The sequence below is a fragment of the Colletes latitarsis genome, chromosome 2, assembly GCF_051014445.1.
Source record: "Colletes latitarsis isolate SP2378_abdomen chromosome 2, iyColLati1, whole genome shotgun sequence".
NCBI classification, from domain to species: Eukaryota; Metazoa; Arthropoda; class Insecta; order Hymenoptera; family Colletidae; genus Colletes; species Colletes latitarsis.
In genome coordinates, this window is record NC_135135.1 from 24,304,241 (window position 1) to 24,322,061 (window position 17,821).

General features: G+C 41.4%; 2 protein-coding genes across 5 annotated transcripts in view; one reads left to right on the plus strand and one right to left on the minus strand.

Moving 5' to 3' along the window:
* Window positions 1–151: 151 nt before the first annotated feature.
* On the plus strand, window positions 152–2,483 carry LOC143351633 (uncharacterized). 2 transcript variants are annotated; one of them, XM_076783410.1, is made up of 2 exons: window positions 152–554; window positions 1,332–2,483. In XM_076783410.1, the coding sequence occupies exons 1-2, from the start codon at window positions 439–441 to the stop codon at window positions 2,017–2,019; spliced, it is 804 nt and encodes a 267-aa protein (XP_076639525.1). In that variant the 5' UTR covers window positions 152–438; the 3' UTR covers window positions 2,020–2,483. The 2 variants fall into 2 exon arrangements, with proteins under 2 accessions (XP_076639525.1, XP_076639526.1); XM_076783411.1 differs by lacking the exon at window positions 152–554 and adding an exon at window positions 764–898.
* A 4,817-nt stretch (window positions 2,484–7,300) lies between these two features.
* Src64b (Tyrosine-protein kinase Src64B) overlaps window positions 7,301–17,821 on the minus strand; it is a 48,896-nt gene continuing 38,375 nt past the window's right edge. For 2 of the 3 annotated variants that reach the window (XM_076783400.1, XM_076783401.1), the window contains 6 exons: window positions 12,512–12,730; window positions 11,646–11,837; window positions 10,819–11,029; window positions 10,471–10,724; window positions 9,478–10,188; window positions 7,301–8,035 (listed from right to left, as the gene is read on the minus strand). In XM_076783400.1, the coding sequence (XP_076639515.1) occupies window positions 7,821–8,035; window positions 9,478–10,188; window positions 10,471–10,724; window positions 10,819–11,029; window positions 11,646–11,837; window positions 12,512–12,554 (1,626 nt within the window). In that variant the 5' untranslated portion in view covers window positions 12,555–12,730 and the 3' untranslated portion in view covers window positions 7,301–7,820. The remainder of the gene's footprint in view (window positions 8,036–9,477; window positions 10,189–10,470; window positions 10,725–10,818; window positions 11,030–11,645; window positions 11,838–12,511; window positions 12,731–17,821) is intronic. The other variant, XM_076783402.1, reaches the window with a different exon arrangement.

The window sequence follows — 17,821 nt, forward strand, 5'->3', positions numbered from 1 at the left end:
TTAAATATTTCTTGTTGGTTCCTGTTCCGTCCATCGATAGAAAGTTGCTTCGAAGTATTTAAAATGGCGCGATGAAAATACGCTCGAACCGCCATCTGGAGTTCGTTGCTCCCCGTATCGAGCAGCAGTAGAATGGCAGTTGCGCGCAAAAGTCTGTTTATTTACGTGCTGTCGATGATTAATTGATCGCAAAGTCGAATCCACGACCGATATTTGCTAAGTGTGCCTCGTAATAACGAGATCGAAATGGTGCACGCGTGACATACGCTGAAAATTAAAACGCTACTAAATGGGAAACGCGGTGAATGCCGTCGTCGACAAATTCAGCCTGTCGTCGTTGTCATTCTAACCTATTTACCGAAACATTGTACCTTGCGTTCTGGAACTTTCCGACGCGCTGTCAACGTTTGTTTGCCAACAGTGGTTCGGCACGATGCCATGTTTCCGCAAACTTTGAGCACAGAACCGTGCAAAATCGTGAGCATGGCCGACGAAGTACTGCCGGCGAGTTTGGAAAAACTCGAAATTGATCGTCTTTCCTCGAGTTGTCCTCAGTAAGCATTTTACCACTGAACGTTCTCGGTTCCCTGACATTGATCATTCAAAGCGCCTGCTCCTCGCAAACATCCCTCCCAATTCCCTCGAACGTGCTGAACCTACTATGTGTATGCACGTTCGATGTATCGGATCGTAGCGGTTTTGCGACTCAACCCCTTTTCACGCGCGGTCAAGGTCTTCGATTAACGTTGCCTCGTTTCGCAAAGTACGTGACCATCTCTGTTTACATTGCGCGTGTTTTCGAGTTATTAACGATGCAAACGCTCGTGAACACGCATTTCAACGACTGTCGTTTCTTGATCTCGATGGTGCGAGTCGACAACACGATTAACTGTCACCCGTAAGGCAATCGAATTGTTTACACGATAGAAACGAGTTCGATAGAGCGTTACGACGCTGTGCACGGTTCACGAACTGTTGTTCCTGAATCATTTACGCGTTGAGAGAACTGCGTAGCAAAACGTCGAGTGTACAAGTGCAGTGCTAAAGTTTATATTACTAGTTAAAGTGCGTTTATTGTGAAGTAAATTTCTATTGACATTTGTTTTTAATCGGCTTACCGCGACACTTTCGATAGTTCAAACGGGCATTTTCTTGATTCATGTCATTGCATAAGATGCAGAGAAATAAATATTTGCCAATACTTAATTCCAGGCTGTGTGCCAAGGATTTAGAAATAATAAATGATTTTTGAAATAATTGCTAATGTCTATGATAATTATATTCGTTTTAAAATTGTATTACTTGTAAACGTTACTTTTTTGTTGTTTCAGTATTACGTCCACCGATAAAACAAACTCACCGAATCCATTCAGGACAACCAGTAAAAGCACTGGTTCCGACTGCAGTTACTTATTTCAAAGAAGATCGATGCCTGGCAGGCCGGTGTTAACCACGGTCAGTCCTAGAGGCATAAAAAGCACAACGAACTTCAAACCGTCAAGAAATGAAAGAGTACTTGATAAAACTAAGAAATCTTCGATAATCAAAGAGGCTGTTTTAAAATTAAACGATACTGGCACTAATTGTCTTAGCGATAATCTAGCAAATACACTCTTTAAAGAATCTTGTAAACTTAGTATTTCTTGGAAGAACACAAAAATTTTTGGTCATGGTTCGGTGGCAAAGGACTTTAAAGCACTGAACATTAGTCAAGATTCTAGACAAGCTAAAGACGATACCAGCATTCAAGATAATTTTCAAGCTAGTAGTTTTCAACGAGCGCGTAGCAATACGATGCCGAGTTTAAAGAGGGGGCCTGGTCCAGGCGGAGGTAATAGCAATCAGTCGGAGACGAGCAATTCGTCCGGTCAGCCTTCAAGTTCAAATACATGTTCGGTACAAGCGAGAATATCCCCACCTTCGTGCGACGTCACTATCGACGAACTTGCCAGCTACTTTGAGGAGTTTGTTCATATTCCAAAGAAGATGTCACACATGGCAGAAATGATGTATATTTAATTGTAATGTATTGAATTATTAACTGGCAGATTTCTTACACAGTTTTTCAAGGACTAGCATGCAGTGTTTATGCATGATCGTGAGTCTAAATATTATATGTTTGCTACAAAACCATTTAACTTGGTACCTAAATTATACATAATATACAATAAAAACAAAAAAAAAAAACAAAAAAAATGATAAGAAGAATCTGCATCTGTGTAGAAGGAAAGTATTAAAAGTGATACAATTTCAATATCGGTTTAGAGAAAAGTGATAAAAGGTTAAGAAAAAAAAAAAGAAAAAAAAATGAAGAAAAAAATACGAAAATAATAAAACGATGTGCGGGTTTCTTTGTTTTCTAAAACCGTTTGTGTCCAGCTATTTTATTTAGTTTCTAATGAAAAAAAATTTAATATCTTTATTTACAAATTTTTGTATTGTGAGATGAAAGATTGGTACTAGAATAAATTTCTTGAAATTAATATATTGTATCATTTAAATTCCCGTTCTTCTACTACACGTATATCGAGAAAATAATGTTGCGTGTTGTGGAGAAAATATATATGTATATATCATTTGACGAGGTCATTAACACCCTTCTGTTAATATGATACATAATATATTTATCTGCATAGGCTTATGATACTTAATACAATGATACAAAGTAATCGTTAAATTACTTAATGATAATAAGCTTTGGTACGTAAACAATGACGATATATTGATCCATTTTACTTTAGGTACGAGTGAACCATGTTGACGCGCCGTGTACTGTGAAAACCTCGACGAAAGCCTAAATGCATTAAAAAATATCCATCTATTTGGTGTGCGCATCACGTGACGACTGTTTTCATTTTAACATCTACGAACGGTTATTCAGCAGTTTTCTGGTACGATGATTTCGTAGTAGCCCCGCGCAACACTCAAACTCTGTATCAAAACATGAGGTCTGTCGCTATATCACAGATTTATTAAAATTTCATTTGAACGGAGCCACAACGAAACGAATTTCAAGAGAGAAATCAGACTTTCCTTCGAAAGAATGCAACTCACAATTGGACAAGTCATTACGAACGATACGGAAACGAAAAAACTTTGTCGTTTATTATCGTCATATTCGAAACTTGTCTCCAAGCCGAGAGACGCAGTGTTTAGACAAAAAAAAAAAGTAAAATACCTTTCGATTAAAACGAAATCGATTTTCGATCCGAAAGACGAGTTAAGAACACTGCTGCGCGATATGTATTAACAATAATCATGAAGGTGTGGTTGCTACGGTGGTAAATGTATGATTAAAGATTTAATGTGAACGGTATCGAAAAATGAAAACATTATTTTCAATGTATCACGATTTCGTAACTAATTAAATCGATTAAAGTGATAAAAATAACTACTTGATAATGGTAGTAAAAATAGAGTTAAAGTTACGAATTGCTACTCGATCGATAACTATGACGACAAACATTTACAGACTACGAAAGTTTAGCTCGAATCATTTAAATTCTACAATCTTAATATTCTATATTTGTCCGTCGCAACGAATGGTCGAGAAGTATTAAAAAAGTTGATAGCCTTACATTGTTGCGTAAACCAGCCAGCATATTAAGTATACTTTGCTTTGGACTACCGGACGCATAACGATGAATAGCATTATTGCATTCGTAACGGCTACTTTCGTAATCGGAACACGCAGCGTCTCCCGACTAGAATTCGTTTTCGAATGCATCTGAAAAAACGTCGGCGGAAAATTTCGATTATTTTCCTTTCCTTAGAAAAATTCCTCGATATCTAGTACACCAAATACGATAGGGAGAGATTGTGCCTGTTTATAATTGGCATTTAAATATCGACAAACGGATAATAATAGCCGAGCAGGCACGTGTAAAATCACAACAGTTCTAAACTACCGTCAGAATTTATCGTCTTGTACTAAGGTCGTAAGAAAAACTTTAAGACTTAAGTTTACGTTCGATAATTCAACGTTCGCGGGAAAAATTTTGTCGAGCATATTAATACATTCAAATGTAACTGTTTCTGTTCTTCGTCTAAACAATATCAGTCTCTAGGTCCAGTGGAAAGGCCACACGATGCCCTTACCGGTATAACATTTTTAAATATACCACTCTCTTTTCTGTGTTGCTCGGATGAAATAATGTTACGCGACAGCGACATTCAAGATGGAGAAATCAAACGTACTTCTTGTCCGTTAGGACGCTCCACCGTTCGTGCGAATCGAAATTCATCCACAATTGCTTCAGGTCTACGAATTATGGCGACAACATGATCGTCAACGAACCCTTAAAATGACCATTCTCCGTGTGAAACACAACAACATTTTGATCGGTATAAAACGCTCATAGAAAAGTTTACTGGACGAAATACAGCTACTTTCTAACTTCTACGTAAACATGATGCTTTTTCACGTGCATTCACCGCATCGTACTACATAGAATAAATTAGTCAACTCACACAACGAAGGGTATGGCGATCGCCTTGCTAATCATAGTAGAAAACATTATATTATCGGTACGCTATGTAATGTTGCAATATAATGTCGAGTTCGCGACGAGTCCCGGTAAACGTGAGCCGTAAAAGTATTCCGCTGAATCGATATTATAAATATCGACGTTTCTTCGAACGATCGTGGTCGTAAAAGTAGTCGCAAAAAATGTTAATCGCTCAAGACTGTTTCTTTGCATATGCATTACGCTTGGAACGACCTTAAACTTTACAGTTTCACCGCGTGCCTTAGTATTTGTCACAGAAATCACCGATTGGTTTTCAGATTTTCAAAATTATGAGTAGTCAAAATCTTTTGCCTCTACCTACCACTTGTCTGGCTCGTCGAATTTCAGGGTATTACTGTTTGCTTCGTAAACGTGATCTCGTGAGAACGATGGATTCTTCTATTGAGCAATGGTTACGGGGCGTACGTAGAGCTTGACATTTTATTGCTCGTCCCTTAATGTCACGGCACAATGCGCGTGAAAAAAAAAAAATACCGCACAGACACAAGTGTAACAATTCACTACACTCACGTACGTAATAATCTCGCGTTTCTCACACTTTCACGCTTCCACTTCCTCTATCTTTCTCTCTCCCTCCCATACATTTAATTGTTTTCTTATTCGTTTAAACGTTAATATCTAAAAGTGTCATAATGGCTCATCCTGTTTATCGTGACATAGTTCAATGTACGTCTAGGGACTTAGTCTAACGATACGTTCCACGGGGGACGACCATGACAACAAATACGTCCTCGGAATCGAAACATCTTCCCCGAAAACACTTGCACGACGAAATTACGAAAGAAAAATTCTCACGACCGCGTTTCACATTCCGAGGAGAGTTTTTTTTTTTTTACACCTACTTCACGGGTCTACCGTCTAAACTCTACCCTAACCTATCTTTTTTGTATGTTTAGTAGAAAATTTACAATTTTTCAGACACTTTGTACGAGCAACATCGATGATTTAATCTTTTATCTCAAGTAGTATTTCTAGTTTCTTTTTTTCTCTCTAGATTCTCATAAACATCGAAAAAGGTGTCGCTTCTTGTCGCGACACGAAAACGTACTTCTTACAAAGCGTTAACAAATGCGCGATATATTCTTTATGAATCGATACTACATATCGAAATAATGAAAGAAGTTCACTCTCACTTGTACGTTCGTTAAACTTTTGTTTTCTAAATATAAACAATTTTCGAAGTAGAGGAGTGCCTATAGAACTATAAATCCGGTATACATATATCAGTTGGTTTGCCATACTTGCTGGGCGCCACATAAATGTTCGATTACGATTGAAGTAAAAATATACACTTTTAAGAATCACGAAAAAAGTAATTGCTTACAGAGTGTAGTACAACATGTTGGGAAATATTTATTTTTGATTTACAGCATTCCTTTTGCATATGTTTGTCTATGATTTCGATAAAAAATTTAAGAAATTTGGAGGTTATTCTATGGTAAAAGCACAAACCCAATTTGAACATTGTCGGACGTACATGTATATGAACTTTTAACATTATTTATTTATTTATTTATTCAATAGACGGGAAGCCCCATCAGTGGGCAATGTAATAGAACATGATAGTCAAAATAAGGTTATAAAGGTAATTTTAACGAGAATTGGGTAACCAACTTAAGGGCAAAGTATTAAAAAAGTTTAAATACACAGTTTTTGAATGATGCAATGTGCCCATCCTTACATTGTTTGAGCAATTCACGTTAAAATTACCTTCATAACCTTATTTTGATTATCATGTTCTACTACTCTGTACGCTAATGGGGCTTCCCGTTTATTGAATAAATAAATTATATATTAACGCGTAGAATAGTTTCCACAAAACAGTCTCGCATTTCTGTTAACGTTTGTTTCGTATCAAGTAACTTCTTTGTATTTTAACTCCACCGAATTTAAAAACGGAAATTCAGGGAAACGCGATGTTGAAATCGATCGATATGGAGGCGTATTACCGACGTCGCAGAACACGACAGTTTTCTGTTTTCTTTTAAGGGGCGCAATCACAGTAAAAAATAATAATATGTATATTACAGAAACGATCGTGTGCTTTCGAATTGTGTATTTGGAACGCATTGTTCACAAAACAAAAGTACATCGAAAAGAGTTTCTTTGTCTACGTATAAAACGTATTAATCTCTGGTATAAAATATTGTTCTACGCGAACAGTCGTTCGAAATGAAACGAGAACTCGTTTCGCTCCTAGTTTACATATATCGTAGAACGTCATTGTGTCCTATCGCAGATTTGTGCACTCGATAAACCGTTCGTACATCGACGCACAAACGGTGCTCCCGGATTTACAAGGACTGCATCCAAATGGAATTTTGGATCGTAGGAAAAATCAGTCGCGACCGATTCGAGATCAATGAGAAGTAATCGCGCGGATTACACAAAATGGCGCGAATGCTTCCCTTTTCTGCGCTGCGATCGTACATTGACGGACTAATATAAATCGGTTACATCTTCTACCATTTAAAACTCTACGTTTAGTTCTCGACTCGTTCCGTTCTAACCTCTAAACACTTTTGTAAGATTATCAATACCAACTTCGTCAATTATTATACTCTCCGAATTATGAAAATGCTTATTAAATAGCTCGAACGACGAACGATTTCGTTTAAACCTTAATAGATACTGGATACGTAACGGATAGAGATTCTATAATCTTATTATCAGTCGTCTGACTCAGTATTAGTCGGCAGTTATTCACGATTGGTCACAAAGTTTCAAGAGCCTTGTATACGCCCTATACGAGCATCAACATGACTTAATAATTTCTCTTTTTTTTCTCTCTTTCTCCCTCTCTTTATAAAGTTCCATGGCACACAAGATCATTGTTCTTGAGATGCTCGCGCCGATTACGACGCCGGATTTAAGAAAAATTTACGAACGAAAAGAACACTTGTCGGTATACTCGCGATCGTCGTAGAAATTTTTTGGCAGCGTTTAACAACGATTGCTTCGAGAAGTCTGGTAACGTTTACAGAATTCTTGCCACCGTGTTGCTCACGAAATGTTAACTCGTTTTTTTTTTTTTTTTATTTTTGTTCTGGATCGGTTCTTTCTCTCTTTTTCTTTCCTCTATATTTTTTTTAATTTTTCGATTTGGAATTCACTCTTCGCCCGGACAATCTGCGATGTGCAAAATGAATGGCGACAACGTCCCCCCCCCCCCCGGGTAGATCTGGCCGGAGAGCTTTAGCAATAAATACCATAAAACTCCATGGCACAATTGATGTGCGCTGGGTGAAAATGACCGTGCGGCACCAGGTGACTCTGCATATGAGCTGTGTATCAGTCCGTTGGCGGTTCCAGATACGGTATTTCGCTCGTCACGTTGAACGACTCGAAATAGTGATTCAGGAACTCGAACGTGGGTCGCTTCTCGGGGCTGGCGTCCCAGCATTGCAACATCAATCGGTAAATGCTGTCCGGCAGCGGGTGATTCAATGGTTTCGGCATTCGGTAGCCTTTGTTTATCTGTTCTATAGCTTCACGGCCCTGCATACCTGAAGAAACAAAAGCGATTCAATTTAAGAACGTGCGCAAGGGAGAAAGTGACATTAACGCATTGTCGATCGCCCGGAAACGCCATTGTTTATCTCATTCTTTTAACGTGTCGCGCGTGAAACTGTAGATGTCTGTTACGAACTACATGGCAGAGGTTGAACAGACAATTGTCCTCAGAGCCTAAATATCCTGCAGTTTCCAATGGCTTAATCCCTTTCTCATTTGTTATTAGACTAATTTTTAATTACACTGTACAGATATTCAAAGTTTTTTAACATCGTGATAGTCTTAATTATTTTTACACACTACTGGGCTTCGTTTAGTATGACTGTACTTCAATGTCTTGAAGAAGACCTTCGTCAAAGGCCGAAACGTCGACCGATAAATCCTCGGTTTTGTATTGGGCTCACGACCATAAGCAGTTGTTATTTTTCTTAACACACTGGCCCGAGTTCTTGAGTAATCAATTGCATGAATTATTATGCACGATGGTGCACTGTCCCATTTCGAGCCGAGTAGTCAGACGATTCTTGAACAAACGATTTCTTAACAGATGAATAGGTTGTGCAGGTATTGTTCGTGCCCCAGATCTAAATCCACTAGCTTTACTTTGGAGGCCACTTGAAAATACAAGAACACTGTCGACTGGTTCGACGAATAACTTCAAAGATTGAGAAATTCTCATTTGATATTTTCTAGAACAATTTCATGTATGAATATTTTTGTTGTGAAATTAATACATTAGCTAAACTAGCTGGTAGAAACTCAACTTGGAAACACTGGATACATTGTGTCTTCATGCGTCTAATTGTTCAGATAAGCAATGAGTGATAACATTTTAAATACTGAATGTTCCACAGAACTAGGTCAAGCAATCGTGTCGAAGCAAAAAAAAAGATAGGAAAAAATTTCTTACGAATAAATAAAAAAAAATGATGAAACGCAATCTTCTGTTATGTGCTTTATGGCGACACTTCCCGTATTCGCCAGCAGAGGGAGACGCTCAACTCTTCTCTCTCGCAAGTACTCCTCCGACTATCTGTTCCTATATGTATATACACTTCTCGAGAGTATCAAACGCTCCAGAATCTAAGGAAGAGTGTACTAGGATGGGAAACTCCCTTTTCTTGTCTTTCTTTCTGCTGCAGCAACAGCTTTTGTCCAAGTTCAAGAAGCGTTATAACCTGACAGCAATCAAAATCTCTATTCGTCTAAAAATGAGGAGGTAAATCTTCTGACTTCAGTTTCGAGTTAAACGCGCGCTCATCGTGTTCGTATTACTAGCACGATAGAACGCGGAGCATAAAAGGGGGAGAGATCTCCCCGGTTCGATCGTGTACAATGGACGGAATCTTAAAGCAGGAAGATCTGATTATAGTCTCGACAATGCGTTAAAAAAATGAGGGAATCGGTGGATGACAAAGTATCCGTCGGGACTCACCGGGATAAGGAACTTGGCCATAAGTGAATAGCTCCATCAGCAAGATACCGTAGGACCATACGTCGCTCTTGATGCTGAATCTGCCATAAACGATGGCCTCGGGGGCCGTCCACCTGACCGGGAATCTGCTTCCCTGTTTCGGACAGTACTCGTCGTCCTCGATCGCCCTGGCGAGACCGAAATCGCAGATCTTCGCCTTGTTCTTCTCGCCGATGAGAACGTTCCTCGCGGCCAAGTCTCTGTGTATCAGTTGCTTGCTCTCGAGGTGCTCCATGCCGGAAGCCACCTGTCCAGCGATGTAAATCAGATCCTCGAATTGCATGTATTTCCCGTCGCCCGTCCTCAGGAAGTCCAGCAAGCTACCGTTGCACATGTACTCCTGCACGATGTAGATCGGTTCCTCCTTCGAGCAGATGGCGTACAACGCCACCAGGTGTCTGTGCCGGAATTGCTTCATGATAGCTGCCTCCTGAAGGAACGCCTCCGTCGACATGGTCCCCGGTCGAAGAGTCTTCACCGCCACCTCGATCTTGTTTCGCCATTTGCCATAGTAAACCTCGCCGAAGTTACCGTGACCCAGCTTCCGTATCAGCTGTATCTCGTTCCTGTTGATCTCCCATTTGTCGCGCAACTCGGGTCCCAGGTCCCACATGTCCGGCTGCGGCTTGGGGCACGGTTTCGATAGCACGTGACAGAGACCCAACGCGTTCTCTGGAAAATTACAGACAAGAAACGTTAAATAGATAATTAAATTACAGTCAACTCTCCTTGCGTAATGCAACAGTTGAGTTTTCTAAAACGCGAGAAGCTAAAGTAGAGTCTGTGGGGTCGCCTTCTATACTCGCCGCCAGAGGGGCCATTTCTCTCGCAAGCGCTCCTCCATCTCTCATCAACAGGACCCCACAAGCCCAAGGGATAATAAAAGTATTATTTATCGATCGACAGTCGAAGGAAACTGAAGCGTATTAAAGGGTAGATCTGAAAGATACTTACTGCTGTACGCCATGACAAGGGCTTGCAAGGTGGGGAACTTCTGGCTGGTGGCGATAAAGAAGCCTCCATTGTCGAGCGGTTTAATTTTATAATGTTTCACGTGATGGCCCCTGCCCTCCTCCCAGTCCTTCACGGATAAGCTGTAGCCTCTGGGATTGTGCTCGCTGGGTCTGACCAGAAACGTTCCTCGGGGATTCTCGTCCACCAGGAGCAACTTGCCGGCCTCTTTGCGCGAGACGTTCTCGAAGAACCAACTGCGTCAAAGGGAGAAGAACGAGTTCGTTTATCGTTAAGTGGGGACGTTACCCGGTGTCGACGAATAAACTAGCGTTCAACGGAAATGCTCACTCTTCGCTCTCGACCGAACGCTCGACGGCCACGAAGTTCCAAGGAATGAGACCCTCTTGTAAAGTCGTCAAGTGCAAAACTTTCCACCAGTCAGGCTCCGTGTCGTCCAATACCTCCATTCGGTCGCCCTTCACGAAACTGACGTCCGTGCTTTCGCGCGCGGTGTAATTGTAAAGTGCCACCACGATCTTGTTGGACCTTTGCGAGTGAGCTGTTTCACAGAACAAACCAATTTACACGCGTTCGTGCAGACAATTTTTAACCTAACATCTGTACTATATAGAAATTCAAGAATATTTATTTAAATTGCTTAAAATAATCTGTAATCTTAGGGACCTTACGAAGCTTGTTGAGCTATTGCAGGAATAAAGAAAGATCGGAAGGGGATTATTACTCGTGTTGGGTCCGACTGTCTGACTAAGGAGTAACTGCTCCGTCATGTTCTACTTCCTCTTCAGCCCGAGACTGATCTTTCTTCCTCCCGCCATTTATGATATTAACGTTTGAACCGTGTGCTTAAAAGCGTTTTGTCGGCAAATAAAATCAGTTTTCTTGCGACCAATGTCATTGAACTCACCATCGTGTATATAATTTTACTTAAGCCCAACGTAACAGAATCTAATTCGTCGTCGTATCGAAGACAGAGATGGGAAAAATGTCGAACGAACAAACGTTTCTCTCGTTAAATAAAAATTTTCCCCATGTCTGATCGGAAGACGGAGCGAAACTCGGCAAGCTTACAAGCTAAAATCATCCATCGAAACTTAAGAGTAAACTTAAACGTAAATAATGCTAAGAAACGAAATAAAATAACATAAAATACACACATGCAGGCATAACGACAGGCGAGCTTGTTTTACGGGGTTGATGCGGAATCTGTAGCTTACAAGGTGTGGGCCTCGGTCGAATGATGTCCGCCCTCGCTTGTACACCCCTTTGATTCGGGTCAGCGGTGTACCGATCCAAGGAACCTCCATTGCTGTGCTTCGAGCTCAGTCCTGTGTCTGCTTTCTTATAACCTGCGTAACGGAGTCGAGCAAAATTGTAAATAAAAAATGCACCACGAATTTTCTTAACGATGCACGCTGACTTCAAACATTCACGAAGAGACGCAAGATCAGGGCTGAATTCGTCCCGTGAGAATCCAAGAACTCCTTTCTCTTTTATTAGATTTTACGGGGATACTTATCTTTAACTTCGTATTGAATTTCTTTCGTTCTATCTGAATCGTAAGGATTCTTATAAAATGGGAATGGGCTGCACTGGGCAATTGAATATTTTCCAGCGGTCCGAGCGGTTACGCCAAGCGCTGACATCTGCGAATTATCATTAAACACAAATATCGAAGGTTGCGAGAAATATCGTTTCCCGAATCGAATAAAACTCATTGCAACGCAACGAAGGAAAAATGCTATAAGCTTATATAATAATTAATTTTACGAGCACAGTTGCATTCAGTAGTAAATCACGTAAAATTTCATCGTTGGATCGATTATGGAATCGAAGGATTATGTTTCCAAGCTACGCGGATACCAGGAATTCTCGAACCTCTGGTTCGTTACGTTCAAGACCTTGACAGCCACTCAAAACTTTTCGAAGTATACTTAAAACGTTCCCATGGAGTTGTAAAAGAAAACTTATCGCTAAACAGCCGCGAGCGAACGACGGAGGAACAAGTTTTCGAGGTACTTACCAAGGGGTTGCGGCTCCTGCCGCTTGCTGCAACACTTGCCCATCTTGGAACACCTCGTGCTCGATGTTCGTCGTACGATCCTGGCTCTACGCGCCGTCTACAGCGATGCAGACCCCGAGGAAAGTCTCCATCACTCTCGAGGACGTACCACGGAGGCTTCCGTTGCGATTTTTCGGATCACTTTCTTCTCTCCATCGCGTGTTTATCGACGCTGCGCACCTGCAAGGTGAACCAGAAGTGCATAAGCGATTCCTCCGGTGCCCATCGGGCTGCGCGAGACCAACGAACACAGTTTTCAGGTCAGGCACAGGATGCGTTGTCATAATTCGCGGTTACGAGAGACGATCGTTCAGCCGTGGAAAATAACGTGGCTCGATAACGTTTCGACCGTGACGCTTTATTATTATTAGAGATTTCTTGTCGACTACGTGCCTGGGAAAACTGCAAACATATGAAAAATATCGTCGACAATTCGGAAGACGACAAGAAGTTTTGAAAACGTCGCCAATATATCAATTGCGGGGTAGAAAATTGTTCTGATAAATTCCCATCTTGGATGAACGATCGCTCCAGTGTAAAACGGTGGAGATTTTCACGGTGACTAAGATCGAGCAGGACGCGTTTTATTATCTCCGGGACGTAGGACGAAAAACGAGGGAACTTTCGCAGACAGATCTAATATCTCGATTTTATGAAACTGGTCTCGAGTTCTCTACGGACTCGGTTGGATCATCGATCATGCTGTATTTAAAGAAGACTTTGGGGCGTTCGCGTCTTCTCTAAGACCACGTGTCCCTTTCAAACGCGAGACAAATCTGCGTTTCCGAGTAACATGCCAAATTAGAACGTAAGTAACACGACTCGAATTGTCATTCTTCCTCGTCGGAACGAAAATATATAAATTTAAGTCGAGTAACCGTAAATTAATTCTAAACTTGAATCTATCGGGGAATAATTTTTGTTATTTTCAAATTAGCCCACGTTTCCACGATTTTCGTCCCACACGAGTGTCTTTCTCTCCTGGCCGGAAACCACGGAACACTCCCGATGGGCCGATAAACAAATTACGGTCGCGTCGAAGCGACGAGAAATGAAATCATCGCTTAAAAGGAATGCGAGAGAATAATGACGTAACGCAGAGAGTTGAAATTTTAATTCGACCATTTCAGACAGGTCGAAGGTGCCTCGAGAACACGATGGTCCGTCTGTCCTTCGTAAATATAGTCGAAACCGCTTCTGTCGAGACGATTCTCACAGTTATTCGGGATTTCTGGAATTTCTCGCAGGACTTTTCGCGGTTTCCTTGAATTTAAGATTTTAATAAGTCAAAATTTAGGTAAAAGAAATATAACGTAAAATGATAGTTCAAGAAAATTTAATTCGATAGGTTCGCGAAAGGTTGACAAATGGAGAATGTCAGCTGACTGTGAACCATGTAACAGGAAGCGTCGATGCTTTCTGTAAAACGGGTCGACAAGTCTCGTGGAATTAACTTGACAATTTATTTTTGCATCTCGACATTCCAGATTAACCTTTACTGCAACATCCATAAATAAACGTTGGTATTTGGATTTATTTTTTTAATTTACAGTTTAACAATTTATAGCCTCAAAGGTTTCAGAACACGCGTTCCTCCAGTTCCTGCGTTCCGTGTTCTATTTTTTATCAGCGTAATAACAATATTCGTGACTGGACAACACGGTTAATAATTGAACGAGCAAAACGAGTTATAAGAAGACCGAGAGAACCGAGATCGATCGACACGACGAAAGTTCTCCCGGTAACTGTGACGAAAACAGATTCTAAGCAACGGTTTCTCCACGACGAGAACGGTGTACAAAAGTGACGTCAATGAATTTATAAAGAGGTACGCGTATTGACGCGGACAAATATCTCATCCAATTTTTAATTTCTACGATAAAAAAAAACAATCTAAATTGGATAATTAAATTGTGTTCGAACGAACGTTGGCTCGTCTGAATTATTTTCAGGGGAAGCAGGGATGCGCAAAACCCAGCGCAATAAATGAATAAGGAAATCCAGGTATAATAATAAATATGCATGCATCCTAAGCGAAGAGAAAGCGGAATATTTAACAAAGCCTGGGAAAAGGCGCAGTCAGAAACTAATAGCGAGAACAAGATGCCGGAAATCTGGAACGAAATAAATAGTGGCTGCAAAAGGGGGAAAAGAAGAGGATTGCACAAGTGGAGAGACTTTAAAAGCAATGCTGGAGGACCGTTCCAAGACAGAAAGAACGAGCCATTCCGCCTCCAAATCGACCACTTTTGCACTCAGACGTTAGACATCTGGATAAAAATTAAAATTACGATATAGGGTTTGAGTCATCAATTTTATTCGTTTGCTTATTTAACAGTTCCTTTGCACCGGATGAATGCGGAATTTCATATAAAATATAAGACGAGAGCGACCTAAAGAGAAAATTAATTTTGTTTCCTAGTTTTATGGTATTCAAAATGAATTTATTAATTAATAGTCATCGTGTATGAATCGAAGGTGGACAAAGGAGGGTCGAAGAGGCAGGTCCCGGGCTACGGTGCGAACTTTACGAACGGCGGTAGGGGGTTTCCGTAAATCAGAAGATGCCAAGCGTTCGCGCTCGCGGGTAAAAGTTTTTAATTAAACAGCCCGAGGGGCGGTGTCTCGAATATTCGACCAACAAACGTGGACAGAACGACGCGGTCGATTTGGACGTAGCCTGGCCCACCCCACGACTACGAACCCCATGAAATGATGGCGCGAGCCCGTACGGAAACGAGCCACCATCGGGATGAAAGCTTCCTCTCTCGTTTTGCGTTCGTGTTCGGGGCCAAGGCAAGTACACCCACGCAACAAAAACACACGCACGGACCCAGAGGGACGGTCGATATCCCACGGTGGTCCGTACACGCGTACACTCGGTATCCGATGGGGCTTTTATGCGCCGAACAATGGCGACGTTTCGTGCCGCGATGGACAAAGACGAATTAAAATTTCGTCCTGACGCACTTTGCCATCGCTTTAGGAGAATGCCAGATGAGAAGAGGGAGGAGACCTGGGTGGATGAAAGGAGGGAATCTCCGCGAGGGAAACTGCATCGACGCTTTTCCCGCCCGGAAAAATGTGTTCCAACAATGCGCGTGACAAACGACCCCGGCTTGCAGGTCAACGATCGAAACCTTTCGCTTCGTTTAATTCGTCGCTGGGTCACCGGGTCGCGGCGACCTTTTCTATCAAGCTGGTTCATTTTCCTTTTCTTACTGTATGTTTTAAAGCAATAAATTATTGAAGGGTTCAATTCTTTCTGCCGTGGGGCGAAAGATCATAGACTTGTCGATATGGCTTCCTAACAGGCCCAAGACTACAATAAAAAAGAAGCGAAATAAAAATTATTTTATACACTCCTTAGAAACCCTCCGGAGTCTTGTGCACCGGAAGTAATTAGCCTCCGAATACCAGAGTATTTAATTTTAAAAAAAAGCACACTTCCGATGATTCTGTATGTCTGATCGTTCGTGGCCTGTTTGGAAAAATAAAATCTCGACAACCCCCATGGTTGCAGCATCGAAAACGAAGACCCTCGTCGCCGAGTAAGTAAGCGATCGTTTATCAATGGCTTCCGTACGGAGTACAAAATATATACACGGATAATCCACGGGGGTTTCGACGCACGAATCGAAGGAGAGCTTTCGGTTGCACGCGTCCAGCAACCCTGCAGATTTGTCTGGCTCGCCTCGAACCCTCGAATATCGTCTTCCCGAATGGATATATAAGCTTGTGATTTCGGGGGACTATGCCCTTCTCCCTTTATGCTCGATTCCTGCAACTCTGGGACGACCATGGGTGGCGATCGAGCATTATTGCGCCGATGTGTGCACAGTTGAATTTCCCTCTGCCCCCTCCATCCGACACACAAATGAATTCTCCGCGTCTAGTTCGCGCACGAAACGCGATTACGCGATGATGAATCGCGCAGAGCAAATAATGTGCTCGCGTGTCCATTAGAATGTCGGTCGCCTATGGAAACCCAATTACCGTTGCTGGGATGCGACAAATATAAACAGTACCACAGACCAGATATACGAGTAGACCTTACAGCCAATGTGTCTTTTTGGCTTTTCAGTTTCTTTCACTTTACAGGGTTAAGGAACAATTTTCCGAACATTCTTGGAATTTCTACATATGCTTCATCTAAATACGCGTTATTTGCACTTTGAAATATTAGAATCCTCCAATCCGTTCAGGAGTTATGATATTTTAAAGATAGGCCTGAAATTTCAGTAGGATCAGTAGAATAAGTGTTCTGGTCAGACATTATTGTTTCGGTAAAGAATTTTTTTCTCGTAAGTGAGTAAGATTTCGGGGGTATGTCTATTCACCAAAAATGATTGTAATTGACCCCTGCAACCGAAAATAATTTTTTGAGAACGATTTGAAATTTTTTTTTCGCCGAGAAATTTAGGCACCTACCCCTGTTAATTTTGTATAAAGTTTCTATTATACTTCTCTATCTGTTACTGTATAATTGGGCATCACCTTCACTATTTAATACTGAAGAAAAAATTTTGTTTAAACTACTTAGTAAATAGAATAAACAGAGTAGTGTAATAAACATTTATCAAACATAAGAAAAACAAGTTTGTTTTCAGTTATAGCGAATAACCATTATAGTGTACGAATACGAGTGGGGAGTAAATGTATGTAGAGGGTGTTTTAAAATAGTTTGTCCACTATAATGGCGTCAACGGAGTTTCTCCGGAAAAAGGTTCAATATTTCTAATCCAGTTATGGTGGCCAGTAAACGAACCCATTGGAAACGACGCCGGGGGTTGTTACTGGCTTCGAATCCCGGAGCTGCCCCCAGCTTCGTCCGAAAATTAGGGGTTGAAGACTCTCTCCCCTCGACTACGGGCGAACATTTCGGGCATAGGGGACAGAAACTGTAATTTGCAACGCCTCCGACGACGTCTCCTTCCGTCTCCCTTGGCGAATCGTCTTGGTTAACGAAACCGTTAGGTTCTGGATCATATGTCTTCGCATAATATTCTCCCTTTCGCGTTCTAGACGCGATCGATAGTGCAATGGAAATCCGTGTGCTTCCCTCGCGGGTCGTACGGATGAGTCACTTGTTCCGAGGGACGCGCTTTATACGTTCAGTTTTTCCGATTCGACTTGGTATATTCAGGGGAATATAGCCAATAAGCTAGAGTCGATTTACCCCCGTTAGATCGATTTTACGTTCCTCGGGAGGGGCTCGAAAGGTGTCTTAAACTCACGCGTTATTGCGAAACATTGCTAGTAGATATTTTC